This window comes from Diaporthe citri (genome assembly GCF_014595645.1).
Source record: "Diaporthe citri strain NFHF-8-4 chromosome Unknown scaffold_7, whole genome shotgun sequence".
In the NCBI taxonomy this organism is placed as follows: domain Eukaryota; kingdom Fungi; phylum Ascomycota; class Sordariomycetes; order Diaporthales; family Diaporthaceae; genus Diaporthe; species Diaporthe citri.
This window is the reverse complement of record NW_025064852.1, coordinates 511,917-534,714: the sequence shown is the minus strand read 5'-3', so window position 1 is coordinate 534,714 and position 22,798 is coordinate 511,917. Positions and strand designations below refer to the sequence as shown.

Genomic DNA, 22,798 nt, shown 5'->3' with positions numbered 1-22,798 from the left:
CATCTGGCCTCCAAAATCACTCTGATCTGCCCTTTCGGCAATTCTTCCTTTTCCTTTCTTTTTCTTAAGCAAACCTAGTTGTAAATCAACCATTCTTCACTGTCACATTGTGCCCTCGTTGCCATTTCGTCGTGAGGACCGTCTCACGCCCCGCAAAAAGACTTCCCCTCTCAAGGTATCCTAGCTAGTGAAGGATATTAAGGGGCGTGTAGCACATGAGATGATGGCTTGGTACATCGCATATCTAAGACATTTTGCAGATTGTGCTCTGGTCAATTTGAGCTGAACCACCAATCCGACGGGCGCAGCCTACCTAGGTACATATGACTATGCTGTGTGACCTAGGTACACGTGTAAGAAGAAGTAGGACTCGGGGGGTTTGTGCATATGCTATAGATATAGCTCAAGTACTATGCAAATTCCTAGCAGTGAAATATGCCCTGCAATCAATAATCGTCTTATCAGGACTGCCTGATTCAGATGTGGGGGTGATTAAGTAGTCTTGGTCGAGCTAAAAGGAGACCACGAATCGTAAATGTATCCATCGGCGCCTTGCGATCAGATGCCAACATGTTGGAATTTACGAGACTTTGGGGGCTATTGGGGGCTGGAAGCTGAGGGGAAAGCCTGGATACCAGTACAAATAGCGATCTTTGCAGAAACAGAGGCCAGACGTTTAACTAGAGACGTTGAGACAACTCAAATGTGGACATTGGGTTTCCATCAACAAGGCCCTAGGTCTGATGTCAAACTGTCAGAATAGTCATGAAAGTGACTCATATGTCAATATGAGAATATAAGCTGAAAGATGCGTGCTGTACAGGGCACACTGCTGTTTAAAACTGTTATGGTCTATGAGAAATGTTGCTTAAAATTGCAGTGGGAGATTGAACGAAGCTGACTAATGTTCCATGCAGAATTCTGACGGAAAATTTGTAACAGTTTATTTTCGTGCTGAATATAGACTAGCTGTGCCATATCTACCAGATTTCTACCATATTATCCAGAGCGCATCACTTTATATTCTCATGTCTCTGGAGAAACCTCAAGAGGAGAGCTTTCTTCATCAGACTCTTGACGTGTGTCCCGAGACTGGGATGTGTAAAGGTGCGTGCCAGTTGTAACTAACACAGCCAGCGTCGTGATACAAGTCATCAATAAGATGATGTACAGATTGGGTGCCATGAAAATGACCAGATTATCGGTATCTGCGGCATAATCGCACTTTTCAGGCGGCCAAAAAGCCTTGCACAATCCTCTTGACTGCTTCGACGCGACTGAGACACTGGTAACCAGGAGCCCGTACACAAATACTTGGGCACCCCAGTAATACACAGACCGGCGTCGGAAGGATTCTGGTAGCACGTCGAAGATGCTTGTTACCAAAAACATATGGAGCAAGCTTGCCAGTGGAACGCCTACCAAGAACGCGCCTGGGAGGGTGGAGATTATCGTTGAGAGAGAATATGACACCCCGATATCCAAGAAAAGCTCGCCTAAGAACCATACCATGAGGGAAATGACGAGCAATGAAGTGAAGACAAACGTGTGTTTGGCAAGCTGGCTCGCACCAAACTCGGATTTATCCAGATACCGAAGACATTTGAGGCTGCCTTGTGGGAACGCATCCGTATCCTCATCGATAGAGCCAAAGGAATGCGTCCTGGCATGAGGCTCGAAGATGGCAGGGGAGTGTGGAATATCTCTCCCTGTGCAGAAGGTCAGTACTCTCTCGCTCTTTGTTTTGGTGTGTAGGACACTGACCAATTTCAACAGGTGAAACCTTTGAATGGCTGTTTGACTGCAGGGTACTATCGCTGGGCGAAATCGACCTTAGAAAGCCCACCACAGGTGCGAGGAGGAGGAACACTGGCAGAATCTGGCCAAAGCTCCAGGACCCGCCACGATAGTCACCCCGGGGTGTTTGGTAGCCGTGAACCGAGTTGTCAGGGTCGGGATTCAGTGCGCCTTCTACCGTGTAAAATTGAGTTGAGACCTGAAGGATTCTGCTCAACCCATATAAGGCGAGAAAGCAGACCCAGAGTATCTATCGCCGCGGTGAGCCTCAATAGTGAGCGTAGAGCGCTTGCCAGTTCGCAATAGCACATACCTCAAAGAACATAGAAGACCATAGAAGTAGCCATGCCCGCAGGAGTATGAACACACATAAGAATGGCCGCACTAGCAATTCTCTCCACATTACAGCCTGCCATGCTCTGGAGAATTCCTTGTTGGCCATTTTCCAGAGCGTGCTCTGAACCCTCTCGCTCATGGACCTTTTTTTCGATTGTGTTGTTGAGAGAAGTTTGGGTGTTATCTTTCCCAATCGAACAACAAAGCTGAAGGCCATTAACGCTATAGCCATTATTGCTGAACCAAACTGGGCCGCAGTCTGCGTAAGTATTTTGGTGCTCCCCCACTGAAGCCCCAATGACACTGAGTGAAGATTGTTGGCCATGAACTGCGGACTAAAGAAGCAGGTTGCGTTACAGTTCCAGGTGAGCACGAGGTCTTCTCCTCCATCGTCCTCGGATATTGTGATGGCTGCCATGGGTACCATCGCAACCACAAGGATGATGAGCAGGACACCCATGAGTATCATACGGGATTTGCGTTCCCAGGAGCGTCCGTGAAGATATTTGGACATCATGCTCAACCCGGACATGTGCGTTACGGTTGCAAACCAAGCGAGGTAGCACACCATCTGCCAGTGGGCACCCTTCAGGACAGGAAGGGATACAAAACCGGCAAGCAGAATACCTAATCCCGTTAAGATTTGCAAATCGCACATATTGAGGTTGCCCTGTAAATACGTAACGTAGTCAGTTTCTCATGTTCATTAGCTGGTACCTTACGAAAATTGAACTTGCCTCTCCTAGTGCTTCAGTCAGGCAATGTTGATTACGCGCCAAACGAGCTGCAAGCCGGGGAAACCTTCTCCGGGCCCAACCTCGCATGCTTCTGAGCACCCAGTCATCCACTGGGTTGACCGGTGCTGCATCACAAATGGCAAAATCATATGCCCAGAAGTAATAAAGGATCAGAAAGACCATAGCAATAAAGGCTCCACCGATGAAGCCGACAATGACCTGATGATGCGGGGAGCGTCAGCAGCGGTTCCAGACATGCGTGTAGAAAAGATGTTCATTGGCTTTACCCCAGTTCCGCAAAGGTCATCGATGCCCACCGGGTAGTCGCTGCAAGAGCTCTCGCAGGCCGAAAGCCACTCTGAAGACATGGTTACTGTGGAAGACGCAACAGAATTGATGTTGTTTTCAAATTCTGTTCTGAAGTGGTCTTTACCTACCTCCGATGTGTGTGCTGACGAAACTCCAAAGCTGAAAACCCAGGGCCACACTAAGCCATGCAGCCCGATCCTTCGGACAGGGGTATGGAGTGCCGACCGAGATCAAGAGAGTCGGACCGTGTCACAGGCGCTGACTACATCTCAGGCGAGTCAGAAAGCAATCTTACCATCAGCGTCAAATAGATGTGATACGGATTTACCTGCTCGAAGGCACTCACGGTTGTTCATGAATCCCGTGTGTCGAAAGTCCTAAGACAAGTCCAACGAGAACAGAACTTCGGTTTCACAAGCTGTGGGCATACGCTAGCATTTGTCATAACAGCTAGCCCCAGCATCTTTGAAAGAAAATGTGGAAAGAGCTTTTACGGGAGGATGTCACAGGTTACACAGATTTCCAACTGACATTCCACCAACATTGCTGCTTGCAGAGTTGATATGGTTTGCGCCATCAACTTCGGGGTAACCAAATGCAGATGGTTTTCGTCCATGAAACAATCTTCATTTGGACTAATCAGTTGAGTGGGCTCTAGAGTCAGTTTGTTAGTCACTCAGAGCCAATATCTCGCTGCATTTCTGTTACGCCTGTTATGATAGTCTGGTCGAGACGCAGGCGTGGACGGTGCCAATACCGCCTGGGCCTCGCACGTGGACCAAATCTTGAGCACACAGCTAGCGGTTGCACGGAGTGAATCAGTCTTAGAATGTTTGAAAGAGATCTTACAGACTGCAGGTTAAACGATGTGCAGCTGAACCACCCGTTCCACTGGCGGAGCTTGAATACGACTTCGCTGATCGACCTGGACGCAGGAACAGTGAGAAGCGGAAATCGGGCCCTGAGATGTGTTGGGCGTTGCCTTTTGCTATTCGGTGATCCCCGGCTTTGTGGCTTCTACCGTATAATGTATCTACGTGCGCATCGCACATTGATGCCACCAATGAGACGTTGCCCATTTAGGGTTGTTATTCACTATTTGAGGAACTTGAACATGGTTGAATCGAGGCCACGGTCCATAAGAACGGCATTCTAGCATTTAACTGGAGACCAGACGTGGGTCAAGCTGGTGCATTCACTCTTACAAGGTACAGTCACGCCAGCCTCATCCGCATGTAACACGGAACGGTGACATGCTTAGCTACTCTCCCTTTAAGTTTAGCGGCATACGCTAATGTGTCTTGAAGTGCCCAGTCTAGTCTACACCGCACTAGCCTCCGAGTGTGTTGCCACGTTCGAGTCCATCATGACCCACTCGCTGCATCTCAACCTTGCGATCTGATCTATCTAATTGATTTTGAGGCTTATTGGGACAGATTTTCCAAATGGAGTCGGGGCAGGATCCCACCCATAGCTACAAGCCAAGGTTGCCTGAGAGCCTGCTCTCGTCTTGTTCGGGGTTGCGGCCCAGACTAAGGATGCAAGAACCTGCATGTCGCTTAGGTCCATCGGCTGTGAGTGGGAGACATGGGTATGAGAGCAATCCTTTTTTTTTTTTTTGTGACAGCAGGGTGTGGTCCTGTCGGAGTGTCGTACAGAAGGGAGGGAGCGAAAAGAATCGGTATCTTCAGGCTGTGTGTGTGGGCTCAACTGCAATTGTGGCTGGCATGTTATTGGTCATTCTGTGACTTGCTATCAACTTGATGCGATCCAGTCACAAGACTTTGTAATTCTTCGTGAGCCCTTACGAGCCGAGGTAAAGTTCATTTCTGAAGCTACTGCGATGGCTCAGACAGCGCCAGCTACTCACGAAGCTTAGAATAGCCCGCTCATGGGTTGCAATCAGTGAAGACACATTGCACAGAATTTGGCACGTTTAACGTCCTCTAATGCTCTATTGGCTTTGTGTCTTGACGCGCCTGCGGGAAATGTGGGTAGAAAATGGTCTGAGACCCGCATGACAAGGGGACACAAAGCGGCTGCCAGTACAGGTAGCTCTGGTGTCCCGGATCGAGTGTAGAAACGTTCCCCAGGGATGACAAACTCATTATATAGCAAGCCACGTTGAATCCCAGCTGACACACGCCGATAACACAGCCTGCCCACCCTTGACATCGACCAGATGCAGGTGCATCCCGAACCTCACTCTCTTTTCTATTGGGCTAACACGTTTTGGTGGCTTCCAAGCTGTTCTCTACTCAATGAGATCCATCCTCTAATAGCATCAGAGCCATGGGTCGCCTATCAAGAGAACCCAGGTCCTGAAGGATTGTGGGTGGCGGTAATAGCAAATGAGCATACTATGGGGCTGGACTCCCTGGCGCAACGCCGGTGAATGCAGCTATGTACGGGCAGGGGGGTGCGGGTTGGAGGTGCCAAGCATGTGCTATAAATACACAGCAGGCATTCGGTGTAGCACACAAATTTTGGGCAGTGCAAAAATGCCTTACAGTCCGCCGGCGGCACGTCAAGACTGCCTGACTTACACCGGGGGGGCGGGCTCTCAAGAAGGCTCCAGTGCTCTACAGACATGTGGTGTTCCAAAAGAAAATAGTCAATCGTAGATGTATCTGTTGAGAGTTTCTGTGAGATAGCAGTGTGTTGAAGTGGCAAAGTTGGGGGCCGCTGGAGCCTGCAGGGAGAACATTTTCTTTCTGGAGGTGGCGGGTAGTACGAAACTGGATACAGAGTTACTTGAATACAGAGGGAAAATGGATGCACCCACAACCCTCTGCGTGGATTTCATGCTTATCTAGCCAGGTTTAAAACTGAGTTCCGATTTTCTAGCAGGCGAAGAATGCGAGATCGTACTTGGAGCTCTCATTGACGATTTTGAGGTTTAGGATTCCCAGATACTCGATATCCTCAAAGAAACTCTAATTTCGAGTATTCATAATAAGCAGACTAAACATGGAATATTCCAACGATGCGGCGTTCGCAGTTGCACATTATGCTTGGTATCCTTGCCTACAGCTGCAGCCTGTCATTGGTAGCCCATCGCTACACAACCATCAGCCATGGTGTCAGCTGCCTTGGCTGAATTTTTCTTGGCGGTATTTTTGAAGCACTGCCTGCGGGAACATCTTTAAATACCCGGGGGTATTGTGACAGGTCATGAAGGCTACCGAGGAAGGACATATAAAGCTGTGATCACCGCGAAACAGACGCGTCGGACTCTGGAGAAGACCGGAACATGCCATCATTGCGACTTTCCGAAAATCTTTGTTGTTTTACTTTACATCTATTTGCAATATGACAAATATTTCAGTCTGGTCTGGTACTACCAGGACATTGCAGCATGATGTTTACCTCGGGGTCTGGGTCAACTGGTCCAGGGGCCGCATGATGGGCGCGACTTTGACCCTGGATCGACTGTATGGTAACCTCCTTATTGCATTTACTGCAACTTTCGTCGGACTTGTTGCTACGGCTGCCTGGCGCGTCTGTTGCCTTTGCTTTCACCGCATCTATTCAACCTCCGACGCCCGGGACGCCTTGCATCATCAGAGACAGGCCAGTAAGTCTTCGAAAATGATCTGCTACCAATATAAGCATAATTGGAGCGATATAGGCTGCTAATATTCATGATCGCAGCTCTCCGAAATTCGCCCTCCGCTGCGTCAGGCTTTTGGACAATGTCCAAACTTGCCTGGACGTGGCGTCATGATTCGCAACAACTATTGGCTCGAATTCTGCCTGCATTGGTACTTTCTAGCCTGTGTTTCTGTTCTTTTACCATTGCTGCTGGGTTTTCATCATCCATTTCCTCCGGGGTGGGCACCGAGGTGCTACTTGATGGAAATGGGTGCGGCGTGCTTTACACAGGCAACCCAACGCCTGAAGTAATGTCTGCCCAGAACGAGTATATCTCACAGACCATCAATAACGCGGCGAACTATGCACAGGAGTGCTATTCCAGTAACGCTACTGGTAACTTTGACTGCACAAACTTCATCAAAGATCACTTGCCGGGAACCATGGATGACCAGGCCGGATGCCCATTCCAGGATAGCATGTGTCGAAGCAATCAATCGAATCTTCTCCTCGACTCAGGATACCTCGATAGCCGCGAACATTTTGGCCTAAATATGCCAAACAATCATCGGATCTTCTTCCGGACGACAATGCATTGTGCACCTGTTAACACGGAAGGCTTCTCAAGGAATATTAGCACGCCTGCGGACAATTACACTCAGTATTTATACGGCCCATTTTTGGGGCAAGAAAACTATACCTGGCAAGTAGAAGATTTGCATTCTCAGTATGGTAAAACAGAAGAGGGACGGACAGCGCTCTCGACAAAGGACATCCGGTTGAGGTAAGTAATTATCGTGAAATCGCAGCCAAAGTTTTCAGTCACAGAATTGTAAGATGCTTGCAGAAGTTGACGCTGCCTATCTATCTACAGTGTTTTCGAAGCAACTACCGCCAATAAGACTGTACAAGGCAAATTTTCATCTTTCGTGCCTGATCCTCAGCTCTTTCGACCAGACGCAGACCTTTACCTCATATTTCTTTCAGGTAACGGAGCCTCTTTCTTGGAGCAGACCACAGATCCGTGGTATCGAGGTTTTGTTCCATGGACGGAGGCCAAGGAAACCTCAAACAACATGACCAGTGAATGGAGCAAGACCATCTACCGGTCAGACGAAGCCGCTTCGCCGATGGGTTGCATCCAGCAGTACCAATATTGCAATGCAGAGCACAAATGTGGAGAGCTCGCAAGCTTCTACGATGCTATGATAACAGCGGCGCCATTCCTTGGTACTCCCCTGGATCAGCTTAAAGGTTACGTCAATGCTTCAGGTCGGACGTCGTCCCAGTTTATCTGGTTCGAAAGGATAATGTACTCCGGCTACGATCTTGCATCATTGATCAAAATCATGCGTACTTCAGCGCTTGCTTCCCGTAGCAGTTATGCGATGGGCACTTTTGGCCAGATTCCCAACAACCAATGGAAACTTGACGTCACTCACTGGTGGACGGCGCTGCTGGCAGCAAAGCAGACAGCCTTTGTGAGCGTGGCTCGTGGTCCGAGAAACCCATTATTGCTTCAGTCTACGGGCTATCCCGAGAACGAGTATATGAAACAATTATGCCACAGCCAGGTAAGGCTATACGCATTATTCATTCTATCGTATTCATTGGTGTGAAAGTCTTCGCTATGTGGTTTTACAAGTATCTATCGGCTAACACTGAACCTCGTCCCAGAAAGTTCGCAGCACCAAATACACCTCGTTCAGTCTCTTTGGGTTGTACTTCACCTTCACGACCGGAGCTTTTATAATGTTAATATCCTACCTTCTCGAGCCAATCTTCCAATATCTGGCACGTCGGCACAAATACGAAGAGTACAAATACATTGAGTGGACCGGCGACGAAACTCTCCAGCTACAGCGCATGGCGTACCAAGGCCTGGGCTCGGAAGCATGGTCAGGATACACAGACTCTGTACCCAAGACTCGGCCAGGATATTTCCTGGCGGATCTACACCTTGCGTACTCGCACGACGAAAACAAAGAGGTTGTATCAGATGTACAGAGAAGCGCACAACCCGCCAATACCCAGGTGTGTCAGCCACAGGGCGATCCAAACGCCGATCGATCGTATTCAGTCGCAAGTATCGATGCCACGGGGTCTAGTACTACCATGCGGACCTCTTCAACCTCAGATTGGGTAGCACTTCCGGAGGTCGTATCTCCCACAAATTCCACCCTCTTGGAAATCCCACCTAGGTTGATGTCTAGCGAGCTTGACTCGGACGAGCCGATCTCACCAATCAGTCAGGCGTCACAGCCAGGGGGATCTAAAACTGGCTGTGCAGTCATCCCCCGATTCGAGGCCATAGATTTCTGTCGATGAAGAAAGATTCTCCTTTTACTGCTGTCTCGAGGAGTTGACTAAGTCCAGTTAGTTTCAGAGAACCAATGTGGAGAATCTGTGTGTTATTCCCTTTAACGAACATAAGTTACCTAGGTAGTCATGAAGTTGGGAATTGGTTTCCGAGGGCAATGAACCAGTACTTGAACCATCAAATGAAATGGCTTATGCTTATATGACAGACCATTCCCGGCCGACTGGAATCATACGAATCAAACTAGTCATAAAACCTCGCCTTCCTCCCCCCAATAATCTCCTGCTCATTGGTCTCACTCCGCGCCTTTTCATTCTTATTCACACCCGCGCACACGCGCCTTAACCCATTCCCCAGCGGTAATCCCAACGACGTCCTCCTGCACCTTGTCATAGCCAAGCCTCTCCAGCACAGGGCTCCGCACCGGCCGCAGCTCGAGGTCGTCCTCCGGCCTGACGAAATACAACACGCCCAGGCGCTCGGCGTCGCGCTGGTCGGGCGGCGGGAAGACGACGCGGTGGATGCTGCTCTTGAGGAAGCCGTTGGTCAACATCTCCAGCGCGTCGGCGACGCTGACTGTGATGCTCCCCGGGTGGGGCCTGACCCATTTCCACCCGCCCTCTGGGGCGCGGACTTGTAGTGCGGCGACGGGCTGGCGGAATAGGAGGGTGAGGGAGCCGAAGTCGGTGTGGCCTTTCACCCCTGGCGATGTGTCAGTGACTGGAGCTGCTCAAAACGCTGGACCTTGTTGAACTACAGACACAAACTCGCGCGAACATGGACTTCAATGAATGTGTGAGAAGATAAAATCCACATACAGACGTTCTCCAAAGCTTCATTCTCCTCAATCGAACGACGGTGGTATTTCATGTAGCGCAGATGACAATCTGACTTCTCATCGTAATGGTGGCTGTTCGAGAAGTATTTTTCGTCGGGGAGCTCCAGGACGATGGCAAACAACACCAGTAACTTATGCACGATGTTGTGGTGAATGTGGCGAGCAAAGTGCTCTATCTCTGGCCGGTTGGCGTTGATGACCTCGGGCTGTCTTCTCGAATGCCGGAATGAACTTGGGGATGTTGAAGATCACTGTATTGTCGAAGATGCCGGGCTTGATTTCCTATCAGGCGAGACAGCGAGACAGTTAATCTAATTTTCGTGCTCCTAAATATATGCTGATCGCTTTCTTACTCTGAGGCCGAGAGGCTTATACCCGTTGTGGCCACCATTCTCCAGGTCGGCGCGGTACGAAAGCTTCTCTTCGGTAGGGAGTTCAAAAACCGCCTTCCCAATGGCAAACTGTCTGTCGACCTCTTCTTGGCCCAAGCCGAAATTGATGATATAGAAGAACCCGATCGTCTGTAAGGCCTCAAACAGCTGTTGAGCTAGAGCTTCTTTTCCGCCGGGTTCATCGAACTTGGCCAGGTCCAGAGTGACCAGATCGTCCCAGTCCACTGGCAAATGAGCGCGGCTCGTCAGCACTGTGCAATTTTGTGACCATGGGTGTTTGATAAACTCACGATCATGTTGAGTTTCCTGAACTTGTGTATATGCAAGTTTTGGAGCCTTCGGCTCGGGTAGAGCACTAGATGTTTCTACCGCAGACGGCATTTTGGCGGGCTACTGGTAAGTATCAGACGTTGTACCTCTAGAAATCTACGGCAAGTTGATAGCGAACGCATATTCGTCTTATACCACAGCTCAGTGACGGCAGCGAGTTTCGGTGCCACACCCTGTAGATATCGCCAGCAGGTGCCAGATATCGCGGGGAGATATCTAGGTAGATTCGTCATGTTGGGGACGGCTTGCGAATATCAGCCTTACTAGCCCTACTATTGGTCAATCCCACCCCCACGGAAGCACATTGACGTACCTCGTTGTGACCTCTCATCACAGGCAATGGGAAAAGCGAAAGCAGAATGGGAATGCCAAGACCGAAACAGGCCCAATGTCTTCACTGGTGTGGGGGCGTCGCGATGGCTAGGCTACGGTGTATAGGGCATATCAGCAACCGGCAGAATATCGGTGGTCGTTTGGCTGGGATCGTGCTTCCGGTGTAAATTACACCATTGAATAGTACTCCACACTGAAATTCGGAGGTGTTGGTTGCTGCTATAGTGTCAAATAGCGACGATGCCGTATGGTTAAAAGGGACCCGGCCAACGTCGGACAGAAGACGATTTTGAATGTACTCAGTCACATTATTTTGTTTCCGAGCCCTGCGTGGCGCTATCGGCGGCTATGGAAGCAACAAAGACCGTCCCTACCGCGATCAGTGAGGGTGATGAATCAACCCAAAACGTACAGTCGAAGGATGATCTGCATTTCGCACTTCGCGGCGCAGATATGGACGAGGCGATTGCGGCGGGCGACATCTCAGGCTTCGACGCGCACCGCATGCGGGCTCGCGCGTCCTTGACGGCCGAGGAGGAGAGGAAGCTCATGCGCAGAGTTGACTTGCGCATCATGACCCTGTGTTCTCTTCTGTTCCTTTTCAAAAACATTGACTCGGACAACATATCGAATGCCAGGATCATGAACAGAGGGACTGATAGGAATATCGTGACACAACTGGGGTTGACGTCGGATGAGTACAACTTGCTCACAGTGTTTTATTATGTGAGTATTTTGTATTTTGTACAGCCCTACAAAAGAGCATACAAGTTTGCCCATGCTGAATCGCGCGACAGGTGCCATACATTATTGGGGAAGCCCCATCAAATCTGTTGTTGAAGAGGGCGAGCCTCAGCACCTGGCAGTCCAGAATCATGGTTTCATGGGGAATTGCTCTTCTATGCCACGTACCAGTGACGAACAAGGCTGGGATCTGGGCAACTCGCTTTCTTCTAGGATTGGTGAGTCTTTCATGAAGAGCAGAGAAGCCGGGCCACCGAGTCCTCGCTCACACACAAGTCTAGGCCGAGGCCGGAATGTTTCCAGGAGTGATCTTGCAAATTTGTTATTGGTACCGTCCGGATGAGATGTCGATTCGATTGCTATATTTCTGTGGGCTTTCCAGCTGCCAATCAAATGGAATCCACAACTGACAGAAACCATGTAGACATACTTGGAAACTTTTCAGGTGTAGTCAGTGGCGTCTTGGCATTTGCTTTCGATAGCATTTCAGGTGCAGGAGGGCTATCAGGATGGCAATGGTAAAGTGTTCCCGCTTTGCTCTGGACCTAGACTGACATTAGCTGATTACCCGCGTATATCTGCAGGCTGTTCCTCGTCGAGGGTGTGGTGATGGTACTCTTCGGCATTGCGATCTACTTTGTGCTACCCGATTGTATGAATATATTATAAAATATAGGTTAGCCAGTGTACTGCACACTGGCAGCTGCTTTTGCGCGTCACAGAATAATACCCGGTTCTCACATTAGGTCACGCTTCTGCTGACACCGTTGTAGACAGTCCCACCTACGGCAAAGTGGCTCACTGGGAATGAGAAGGCCTTCATCCAGGCCCGCCTGCCTCCCAACGCACCTCGAGCGGAAGAAATGGACTTCGATTCTCGCGAAATCATCTCGTCACTGAAAGACAGACGGCTCTGGCTCTTCACCTTGATCTGGGCCACCTTCACCATCGGGACTAGCGGTGTCAGGTTTTATCAGCCGACAGTTATTGCAAACCTTGGTTTTACGTGAGTATCACTCGGCTGCAAATCAGTTGCGAGAGCCAGACACTAATGCCGTCCAGGACAATTGCACGCGCTCAGCTACTGAACCTGCCCATCTCGATACTCTCCATTGTCGTAATCGGCATCACAGGCTTTTTTGCCGACAATGGCAGATTGCCCAGGCCGGTGTACCCTCTAACCCTGATGGCCATCATCCTGGCTTGCTATGGGGTAATGGTAGCATATCCTAGCAACGGCGCCGTCTACACGGCCACCCCCATCGCAAATGCAGTGGCCTCATCCTGGTTCCCGATGATGTGGCCGTGGCGCGTACAGACTACTTCCCGCGCGACGGGCTCCGCCTTCTCGATCGGATTCGTCAACAGCTATGGACAGGTCGGCGGCGCGGTCGGGCCGCAGATCTTCCTGCGCAAGTATGCGCCGAGGTATACGCAGAGCTTCGGCGCCGCTATGGCTTGTGTTGGGGCCTGTGTCGCTGTTACTCTGGTTACTTGGTTGGTGACTCGTGACATCGAACGTGAGACACGGAGGTTGAAGAGGGCCAAAGTCAAGGCCAGCAAAGATGGGTTGGCAGTTTTGGACGATGTAGTTGTCTGAGAGCCTGCGAGGCTGAATCGGGGGGTGGCGCCAAAAGGGGTGCCGGCACGTGAAAAGTTGATGTAGCATGCTCACGGTGTTGGATCGAGATTTAAAGCAATTTTTAGGTATTTTCTTCGTCTGGCACTACGGAGAGTTGACCTCTATAGAAGATCTGGATTTGCCCAACCCAGTCCCGCCAGCCGTTGCCACAGCATTCCGCCCACCGCCTCCAAAGGTGCGGGTAATCAGTAGATGACAGGCCAGTCCGATTCCCAGCGGATGAGGTTGATGCCCAGGAGCGCAGTGCCAGCATTGTTGTAATAATGGTACACAAACACGTCCGCATCCACGTCTGTAAAGACAGATGGGTGGCCGGGTCCGTGAATCGAGCCGTGGCTGGCCATCACCTCGGTGCCGCCTCCATTCGCCATGCTCACGCCGTTCTTGTCCACGTACGGGCCGCTGATGCTGGTAGATCGGCCAACCATGGTGCGGTACGTGCTCGAGGCGCCTGCACAGCATCGGTCAAATGACACCCACAGGTAGTAGTAGTTACCGCGGCGGGTGATGTAGGGTGCCTCGACCGCGCCGTCGTTGGTGGTGCGGCGGGAGAGGGAGACGAGGCTCGATCCCGAGCGCTTGCCCGTGCTGGGGTTGATGGAGATCATCTTGATGCCCGACCAGAAGGAGCCGAAGGAGAGCCACCAGTTGCCCGAGGCGTCGAGGACGAGGTTGGGGTCGATGGCGTTGTAGTCGACGGAGCTGGACGACTCGATGACCAGGCCCTGGTTGGTCCACGACCCCGAGGCGGCGGTGGGGCTCGTGGCCAGGAAGATGGCCGACTTCTGGGAGCCGAAGCTCGACGCCGAGTAGTACAGGTAGTACTGGTTGTTGTGGAAGGAGATGTCCGGGGCCCAGAGGTTGGTGTCGCCGTTGGTGTACGGCGTCGTCCAGGACGCGCCGTTGGGGAACGCGGCCCCGGCGTCGCGCCATGCCGTGCGGTCGGTCGACGTCTTGAGCGCCACGTTGGCCCCCGTGTGGGCCATGATGTAGGTGCCGCTCGAGCTCTTGATGACGGAGGGGTCGTGGACGGTGGTGCTGCCCGAAACTGGGCCCGGGTTAGGATACGCCGCGCTCACGCCCGAGGCGATGGACGCGACGGCCAACATGCCGCCGAAGAGTCGCTTCCACATTGGCGCCATCTTGAGAAGAGGTCCGAGGTGGCTCTTGGGTCTCTGTACGGGAACAGCTGTGTGTGGCCGGTCTCTCTACTTGGGAGAGAACTGCGGCCGGAGCGAATGGATCCAAGAAGCAAAAAGAGAGATTGAACCTGGCCCTGATGGTGAGCGCAAGAAATGCAGCACTTGATGCGGTTTCGACGCCATGATCTTATATCTCATGATTCCTGGTGTTTTTCATTTTGCATCGGAATCCAGGTCACGATGCACGATTCGAGCACTTCTGTCGTTCATAAGCGCGCCACGGAAGATTTACAAAGCGGCCCGGAGACTCTTGGCCCGTCTCGTGACCCTGGAAGCGTGCCCCATTGAGAAGTTGCGACACTGTCAGCGGAAGCGAGGTTCCGGATCAGAAGAGCGCGAACACTCTGGGCGCTCGCAGCTCGACCTGTTTGCAGAATGAAGTGAGGTGGACAGAAGAAAGTGAATGGAAAAACACCTACGCAGTGACGCCCTTAGATATATCGAACAAGGCAGATCGTATTGAAGATCCTTTGGCCATATCCATGGGTTTTCAGGTGTAAATCATGCCAGATTTATTGCTTCCATCACCTGCAGTGCCCCAATGTGTTGGAAAAGGCCGAGAGGACAAGCCGGGTGTTTTTACTTATTTGGATCTCCCGGGTCCACTTTCACGCGGCACTATGAAGCTTGGCACAATTCCGAAGAGCTTAGTGAGTACAAATGCCGTGGCAGCATTGCGCGCTTCCTTGCGGGGTACAGCTACAGAGGCACCTGTGTTGGGTTGGGTTCGTGGATTTGAGCTGGGCCCGAGCCTTGGCAAGCCGTAAGAAACTCACTATCTAGGTGGGAACGAGGCAACCTGCAAGCAAGCTGACTCACCTGAGGCTAGCTGACTCACCTGAGTCGTATTACTTGATACGGGGTGGCACTTGTTTTTACTTCGCGTTGTGACGAAGGGGCATTCCAATCTTTTTAGCCGGTATCCGGAATTTCACCGTGCCCCGAAACCTAAGATTAAGGCTACAGCTTGCAGCTATAATATACCCAACTATAGCTAGTTTTATTAGCTATCTAAAAAAATATACTGCGATGTATCCTTACAGCCTAGGTATATAATAATAACATAATATTGATAATCTTAGAGATTTAATATAGTGTAGTCGATGGCCCTAGCGGATGTTAAACCCGTGCCCTCTGCATTGCTGCAGATGGGCGGCCCAGCGCTTAACCAATGCGCCACGGGACCATTACTTGATACAATGTTCGAATATCCGCAATGATCATTGCGCATCCATATCTGGAGACGAGGGCTGAGTAAGGGGAATCGGCCGGATACTCGTGCCGGGAAGTTCACCAAAACCCCCAGAGTCCGACTGGCGGTGAAGTTGAGGTGAGACGAGATGAATGGCAGGTACTTTCGCGGGCGTCAGAACTCAGCCTTTCCCAAACCCCACAGCCCAACAGTTGTCTCGCCCATTCGTGCTTTGGACGATATCTCCATTTGCATTTTCCCAGGCTCTTTTAAGGCCAATTTTCTTCTCTGTTGACCAGGCGCCACTGACGGCAGCACTCCATCCTGGCTCCAATGGTCTGGTTCTGGAATTTGTTGAAGTACCTACGGTATATAAGGCTTGATCCGGCTGACGGATTAAGCGTTCGCTTTTTCCACAGAATTTGGAGCCTCTGGAAGGGAGTTCACAGACAACTAACTGTGTCCAAAGAGGCCTTGACCCTTTGAATGACCAGTAACTGGTGATTGATATCTGTCAGGCGGAGTATCACATCGGCCATCAAACAATGGCAATTAATCATCGGTGCGGAGAAGCCAAACATTATCGAGGAGATGCTCAGTCTTGTTATTATTTTCATTCAAGCCAATCCAAGGCTACGTAAGTCGGCTGCTGTGGCCTGCTCGTATTCCCAAATCGTTCAGTCATTGCCAAAGCACTCGGGTCTTTCCCGTTTCGGCTTGTCCGAGTAACTCGGGTGAAGTGTAAGAAGAACTCTGCAGGGCAAACACACCTTCTGATATAATAAGTAACACAAACTCCCAACTGACATGTCAACAACAAATGGCAACGTCCTCCAGCAGCTCGCGTACCATGGTAAACGCACGCGCAGGATCGAGGGACCAGATTAATCCAATCTGAGTCATCCAATATCAGCGAAAATTGAAAGCAAGCCTTCAGTGATGGGCTCCCTCTTGTCAGCTTTCGTCCCTGTGCCTCGATGTGGCATACCGTCAGATTCCCTCCATCAAGCGTTTCTCTGTGGATCAATCTGTCCATTGTCTACTTTTACTTCCTCCGTCCTCCGCAGGACGTGAGTCCAGGAAGCCATCTTGTGTCGGCGAACCGCTGCCGAGGCTTGAGAATCCCAAAGCGACGTCCCAGTATCTCCTCCGTCCACTTGTCGCAGCTTGAAGCATTGTCGACTGCAGACTCACCATGGAGCAAGGTAGCATCGACGAGGATCTCGAATCCTTGGAGGAATGGTACTCGAAATACATGACACGGGGAGACCCGACCAAAATACTTGATCACCCATGCTCCGAGTCACTCGACATCGACGCAATTGAAGCCCAGGTGTCAGTCTTCATGGGAGAGATCGACGTAACTCATGGCCTCTGCTCGATATGCCATAGTATGTTGGACAATTTCCCCGACTCGGACTTCGAGTAGACGGAGCACGAGACACAGACTGCCAGGCCTTACGGATCGGTGGTGTCCTCACAATCACCCTCGGTTGATCTCAACTCAAGGAACTGGACTGATGTGGGCCCTTATGGGAAATTCTATGTTTTGCCTTGCCAGGGACAGACGGTGCGACTTGAAGCAGCAGCAGAAAAAGGCTGTCGATGCTGCGCCTTGATTCTACAAGCCATCGAAGACGAGGATTGGCTAGAACTGTATAGAAGAATCGAAACGCGCCTTGAAAGACTGGGGAAGCCTTCAACAATCCCTCTTTGGGCCTGTTGGGAGAGAGACTTTTATATCACTCTCGATGTCGGGTTTCCTGGAAGAATTTCCCTAAACCCCAACTTTTTCACCCGGCTTGGGTTCTTCGCCTTTCTTTACGAAGAAAAATGTAATCTCGGGAACCTCTGTGATCATCTATCGTGCTTCAAGTCCAAACTCTGACCTACGCACAAGCAAAGCAAATTGCTCGACCTCTCTGTACCACATCTCGGCGGGTTCCGGTATCGCAGAGCTCTTCAACGAACCTGGCTCGACGGTGGGCAACCAACTGTCTTGAATCCCATTCGGCATGCAACCTCGAACGACCGCCTCGCCATCCCACTCGGCTCTTGTCCATTGCCACGGACCCCATACAACTTGTGGTCACGACGGGGTGGACCGATAGGCCTCTGTACGCGACCCTCAGCCACTGCTGGGGCACAAGTACTTTCGAGACGCTCAAGTCGACGAATATTGAAGAGCTGAAGCAACGTGTACCCAGCAAATTCCTCGTCAAAGTATTTGCCGATGCGATCCGAATTGCACGGAATGGTGGGCTCTGTGGATCGACTCCTTGTGCATAATCCAAGACAATAGCCAAGATTTGGAGGTAGAAGCAAGTATGATGGCTTCTGTTTATGGAGGATCATCCCTCAACATCGCTGCCTCATTTGCGAGAGAGGAAACCGAAGGTTGTTTTCTCCAAACCCGGCATTATGGCGGTGGGTTCACAGCTGGAGCCTCCATTGCTGGAAAGAGACAAATGCTCGAATTTTCACCTGGTAATGAGTATTACAAAAACGTGAATGGCACTCACTTGGCAACAAGAGCGTGGACTGTACAAGAGAAGATACTCGCTCCTCGGACCTTGCATTGTGGGGCTCATGGCTTTTTTTTGGGAGTGCAGGACTCACATTGCTTCCGAATACTTTACGGATGGCTTCAGTGAAAATAATTTCATTCGGGACAACTCGAGTTTGCTACTGAATGAAACCAATCCGTGCCAGCAGTGGGAGGACTTGAAAGACTGGTATTCCAAGTGCGACCTGACCAACTCGGGAGACAAACTGGTGGCCCTGGCTGGCATCGTCCGCTCATGTCAAAGCATGACAGGTGACCAATACGTGGCCGGTCTACGGCGAAAGTCTTTGGAGGAAGAATTATGCTGGAGGGTAACAGACCCGCGGCAGCGACCCCAGTCCAGAGCGCCATCGTGGTCGTTGGGCTGCGATTGACGGGCTAGTCATCTCCGCGCTCGGTAGCCCCTCCAGGCCAGCTTACACTTTACGTGCCCATGTGCGTTCAGTCTCCCTCGTACATCCTGGAGGAACCATTTTTGGAGCTGTGTTGCACGGAACACTCTCGCTCAGTTGTGATCTGATCGTGGAGGGCACCATCGCAGCCGAGGGCGTCGCTCGGGCGAGACGAAAGTCATGCTGGATTGAACACAAATTTGACGTTGATAAAAAGAAAGGAATATGTTCTTGCAGTCTGGGTCGGGCAGGTCATGTGCTTCCGTTCCTCTTGGATTGTGCTGAGCGAAAGGACTCCCGGTCTGGTCAGACCATACATTATCTTCCTCTTCAGGGTTGCAAATTAGTTTCTTAGTTTTAGTTAATTTAGTTAGTCTTAGTTAATAAAATTAACTAAGAACTAAAATTGGTTTTAGTTAATATTATCAACTAACTAAATTAATTAAAAGCTAATAAAAGTGGGTAGTGCAAGGGTGAATTTTCTCACTTTTATTTTTAAAAATCACTTGCCCTTACTCTGGAGAGCCATGGTTTGACCTGTGTTGGAGCTAAAATTGTTTTTTTACTCCACTTCTATTTTTTTTAGTTAATTTAATAGTTGCAGTTAATTCTATTAATTAAAATTAAATTAATTACTTTTTGAAATTAACTAAACTATTTAACAAATTGCAACCCTGTTCCTCTTCGTATTAGATACTGTGGCGATCGTCCCGGATGCCATTCCAATGAGTGCTATCATGTGGGATTCCACGCAGTGTTTGGGCTTGTTATCGAAAAAAAACAAATATGGCCCCAGACCAGCACAGACGCATTGGGTTTTTCAACTATCGCGCACACGGTTCGTGGGACAAGCACGATGAATATTCGGATTGCTCGTTCCTCAAAGATTATGACAATATTATGGAGCTTGCAAAGACTGCTGTACCATGCCATAGAAGAGGACAGACCGTAAACATTGTTTAGAGGTACACGTGGCCTTAATCGGCCAACTCCCTCGGAGATTGTTGAATCCGTGTCAATTTGGAGTGGCACACTCAATTGAAGTCACATCAACATTCGCCATTCATGAAGAGCACCATAGTGACATTTTCCTAATGACGACTATTTTAATATAACCGAAAGCGTACCTCGCAATTGCCGGCGATGAGCATGTCGTCATGACTTCAAGGCAGATTTTCCACCGGAGCATCGGACATGGTAATGGCTCTGCACCGGCCCCCGATATGGTAGGTGAAGCTGAACTTGGGAGCCCGCTCTTGTTGAGAATGAGCCATCGTACCTGCTGCCCGGCCAGGTTCCCTTGGTTGAAGTCCGGCTGTGGGTGTAAGACATAGTGAGGTCGCTGTTGGGGTTCGATTTGGCTATGCGGTCTCGCGTTTTGGCCATGAATGGTCCATAGCATGGCAGGCATGCCGCGATGATGGAACAGTTAGGTTCAATCAACATGAAAATGTATTGGGTCGACTGGCGATCTATCGTGTCATGAAAGACTTGTCAGCTGCCTTGTGCAGAAGTCCGAAGGGCTCTTGCTGACTCACAAATCTTTTCTTCTGCCTGAACAAATCCCTCGAGACTTTCTACGAGGAGTATCAGACGGATTACCGCTGCAACACAACAACTTCGACGGCGATTGTCAGCGGCTTAGAGCAACGGCCTATGAGGATTTTATTGAGGTCAACTCACAATGCACCGAGCCAGAACATGAAGAAGACCATGAATTTCTTCCTAGTGGACAGCAGCATACTGAAAACGATGGGTAGTGGGAAGCACAGGACCACAACATCAAGCGCGAAGCTGCTGCCCACCTGTGCTAAACCCATGGTTGTCAAGTCGTATCGCATCCTGGCTCCATGCCATGATTCGGAGATGGGGTCAAAAAGAGTTATTAATAGCTGATAAAAAGCGGTTAGCGATGCATTTCAAGGTCTCCTATACGCTAAAAATGGATAGGCAAGCGCTTCTTCCTACAACTGAAGGGAGGTGGGAAACTCACACCAGTGAATACGAAACACCACGCAACAATAACACCGATGGCGATCCAGATACACACGCTCAACCTTTCAGAGATCGTGAAAATACGTTTATAGAAAAGCAACACGGATATCTTGGCAGATGATAGCGGCAATTGAAGTATGCAGGCCGTCAAGAACGCAACCTGAGACGAGGGGCCTCGCATCATCAGCCTCCATGTCTGCTGACAATCAGTGCATCACAACGTTGCAGCCACGTACCTGCAAAGAGTCATACGTGCCCTGAAGGCTGTCTATGGTGTAATAGTCGACGCCAGACTTGGCGGCGAAGACCCAGAACAACACACTCATCGGGAAAGTCATGAACTGGTCGGGGTCAGCAGAAGAGTGGCGCGCGACGTGGCGTTGAAAGCAAGGCCAACTCACCCATGCTGCAATGACCCACCAGTCGTCTGCGTGATAAGGCTGGCGTATGCGTCGTTTTGCCATGAGACGAAGGTAGATAGAGACTGCCGCCAAAACAGGGAAGACAGCGGAAACGACAACGAGGGGCGTGGTGATGACGGACTCCGTCTTCGTGCTGGGGTTGCCATCAGCGAGAGACATGGTCGGCGAACTCGTCTTGAGACGAGCCTCGCAGATTAATTTCAGAAAACGATATCGCAGTTGCGGTCTATGCAGACTAGTAGGCCTAGAGACATGGCCTTCTATGGGTGCAAAAGTTGCTAGGATTGCGCTGGTTGTGTGTGAGATCTCCCATGTCCATTTGACAACCGAGATGAGGCTGCTCGGGACCCTACTTGTTGACCAGGGAGAACAAAAGAATACGCGTATGAATAGCCAGGCTGAAAGCCGACGTCGCCATCGACGCCATCGCACAGACTGGTGGAATGACTATCCGGTCGACAACGCTACACGACAAAGAAAAGATTCATGTGACAGACATGTGAAGGCGCGATCCACACCTAAGAGTTCGATTGGATTCACTTCGCACCCTGCTTTCTTTCTTTTCTTGAAACTCATGCGAATCTATGAGATCAACACTGCAGGCGCTGGAATACCAATTGAGAAGAAGACTGACAAGACTTTAAACTAGCAGTCGCATGCCTCAGGCGTTCCTAGACGATTTCGAGCTAAATCTTGTTCTAGAAGGGGTTTGGAACGTGCATGTAACCTATAGAATCTGCGATAGTGATGGAGGCGGAGTGGGCTGCGTTCGGAGCACGAGGGATCCGCCTACATGTGTAGTCAATCTGGCCTACCAGCATCTTTCAGCCGCTTGGCACGTGAACAAGCAGGTATATCAACGAGGTGCAAAATAGTTCATTCCAGATGGGGTTCGATAACGGTCTCGACTCTCCTCCGCTTCCGGTGTCGATGACGCGCTAAGGAGCATGCCTCAATCCTCCACCTACCAGATCTTATCTCCAAGGAGATCTAGCCCATTCCGCTAGGGGAGCGACACCAGGATGCACACCCCACACCCTCACGGAGGGCTGAGATACTCATTATCTGATAAAATGGGTGGTGAACTGGCCGCCCGTCCGTACGGGCTCGGCCGTTTCCGTGAAGCTGATCTGATAAGATTATAGATTTGGGGTACAAACACAGCTAGAGCGGTCTAATTATTTAATATGGCGAGCCTCGCGGTCTTCCATGTGCCTGATACATTGCTCGAGTCAGCATTACCGCCTTTTAGGACCATGGTTGACGGATATCATCCACATGGATCGCATGCTGAAGTGCATCTGCCTCTGTTATCTTGGTCCAGCCATTCAGTAGCAGGTGTATCACCCTTACCACGACTACCAGACTGATGGGGCTTGAGGTAGATAAGCCTGCCGGAAGGACCTCGTTTAACAGGCGACAACCACTCGCGGTGGCTAGGTCATGCAATGTAAAACATTGGCCAACAAGTGCCACATCCCAGTCCGTCTTCGGTTATCTTGTCATCATTTACTACTCTATCGCACATCTGGCCAACTTTCTTCATTCTATTAAGCGGTATGGTCAACAATAATCAAGATGACCACCTGGGCCTTGCATGACCCAACAGAAGAGATGTAGTTCAGTCCCAGAACAATATTGACGCCGGCGTACAGAC

At 50.4% G+C, this 22,798-nt stretch overlaps 7 protein-coding genes across 7 annotated transcripts; 3 read left to right on the top strand and 4 right to left on the bottom strand.

Moving 5' to 3' along the window:
* Positions 1 to 1,026: 1,026 nt before the first annotated feature.
* On the bottom strand, positions 1,027 to 3,238 carry INS49_013358 (uncharacterized protein; the record flags this gene model as incomplete). Its single annotated transcript, XM_043174057.1, has 5 exons — positions 1,027 to 1,709; positions 1,765 to 2,047; positions 2,111 to 2,803; positions 2,970 to 3,089; positions 3,158 to 3,238. The coding sequence occupies 5 exons, from the start codon at positions 3,236 to 3,238 to the stop codon at positions 1,027 to 1,029; spliced, it is 1,860 nt and encodes a 619-aa protein (XP_043021002.1).
* Positions 3,239 to 7,849: 4,611 nt separating this feature from the next.
* On the top strand, positions 7,850 to 8,974 carry INS49_013357 (uncharacterized protein; the record flags this gene model as incomplete). The annotated part of the gene is made up of 3 exons (XM_043174056.1): positions 7,850 to 8,347; positions 8,451 to 8,807; positions 8,882 to 8,974. The coding sequence occupies 3 exons, from the start codon at positions 7,850 to 7,852 to the stop codon at positions 8,972 to 8,974; spliced, it is 948 nt and encodes a 315-aa protein (XP_043021001.1).
* Positions 8,975 to 9,409: 435 nt separating this feature from the next.
* INS49_013356 (uncharacterized protein) lies at positions 9,410 to 10,704 on the bottom strand (the record flags this gene model as incomplete). Its single annotated transcript, XM_043174055.1, has 5 exons — positions 9,410 to 9,795; positions 9,912 to 10,103; positions 10,132 to 10,213; positions 10,285 to 10,547; positions 10,614 to 10,704. 5 exons carry the CDS (start codon positions 10,702 to 10,704, stop codon positions 9,410 to 9,412), a joined length of 1,014 nt encoding a protein of 337 aa, XP_043021000.1.
* A 630-nt stretch (positions 10,705 to 11,334) lies between these two features.
* On the top strand, positions 11,335 to 13,330 carry INS49_013355 (uncharacterized protein; the record flags this gene model as incomplete). The annotated part of the gene is made up of 3 exons (XM_043174054.1): positions 11,335 to 11,712; positions 12,504 to 12,736; positions 12,793 to 13,330. The coding sequence occupies 3 exons, from the start codon at positions 11,335 to 11,337 to the stop codon at positions 13,328 to 13,330; spliced, it is 1,149 nt and encodes a 382-aa protein (XP_043020999.1).
* A 227-nt stretch (positions 13,331 to 13,557) lies between these two features.
* Positions 13,558 to 14,514, bottom strand: INS49_013354 (uncharacterized protein; the record flags this gene model as incomplete). Its single annotated transcript, XM_043174053.1, has 1 exon — positions 13,558 to 14,514. The coding sequence occupies one exon, from the start codon at positions 14,512 to 14,514 to the stop codon at positions 13,558 to 13,560; it is 957 nt and encodes a 318-aa protein (XP_043020998.1).
* Positions 14,515 to 16,961: 2,447 nt separating this feature from the next.
* Positions 16,962 to 17,195, top strand: INS49_013353 (uncharacterized protein; the record flags this gene model as incomplete). Its single annotated transcript, XM_043174052.1, has 2 exons — positions 16,962 to 17,101; positions 17,159 to 17,195. 2 exons carry the CDS (start codon positions 16,962 to 16,964, stop codon positions 17,193 to 17,195), a joined length of 177 nt encoding a protein of 58 aa, XP_043020997.1.
* Positions 17,196 to 20,403: 3,208 nt separating this feature from the next.
* Positions 20,404 to 21,300, bottom strand: INS49_013352 (uncharacterized protein; the record flags this gene model as incomplete). Its single annotated transcript, XM_043174051.1, has 3 exons — positions 20,404 to 20,529; positions 20,956 to 21,060; positions 21,121 to 21,300. The coding sequence occupies 3 exons, from the start codon at positions 21,298 to 21,300 to the stop codon at positions 20,404 to 20,406; spliced, it is 411 nt and encodes a 136-aa protein (XP_043020996.1).
* Between the last annotated feature and the right edge of the window lie 1,498 nt (positions 21,301 to 22,798).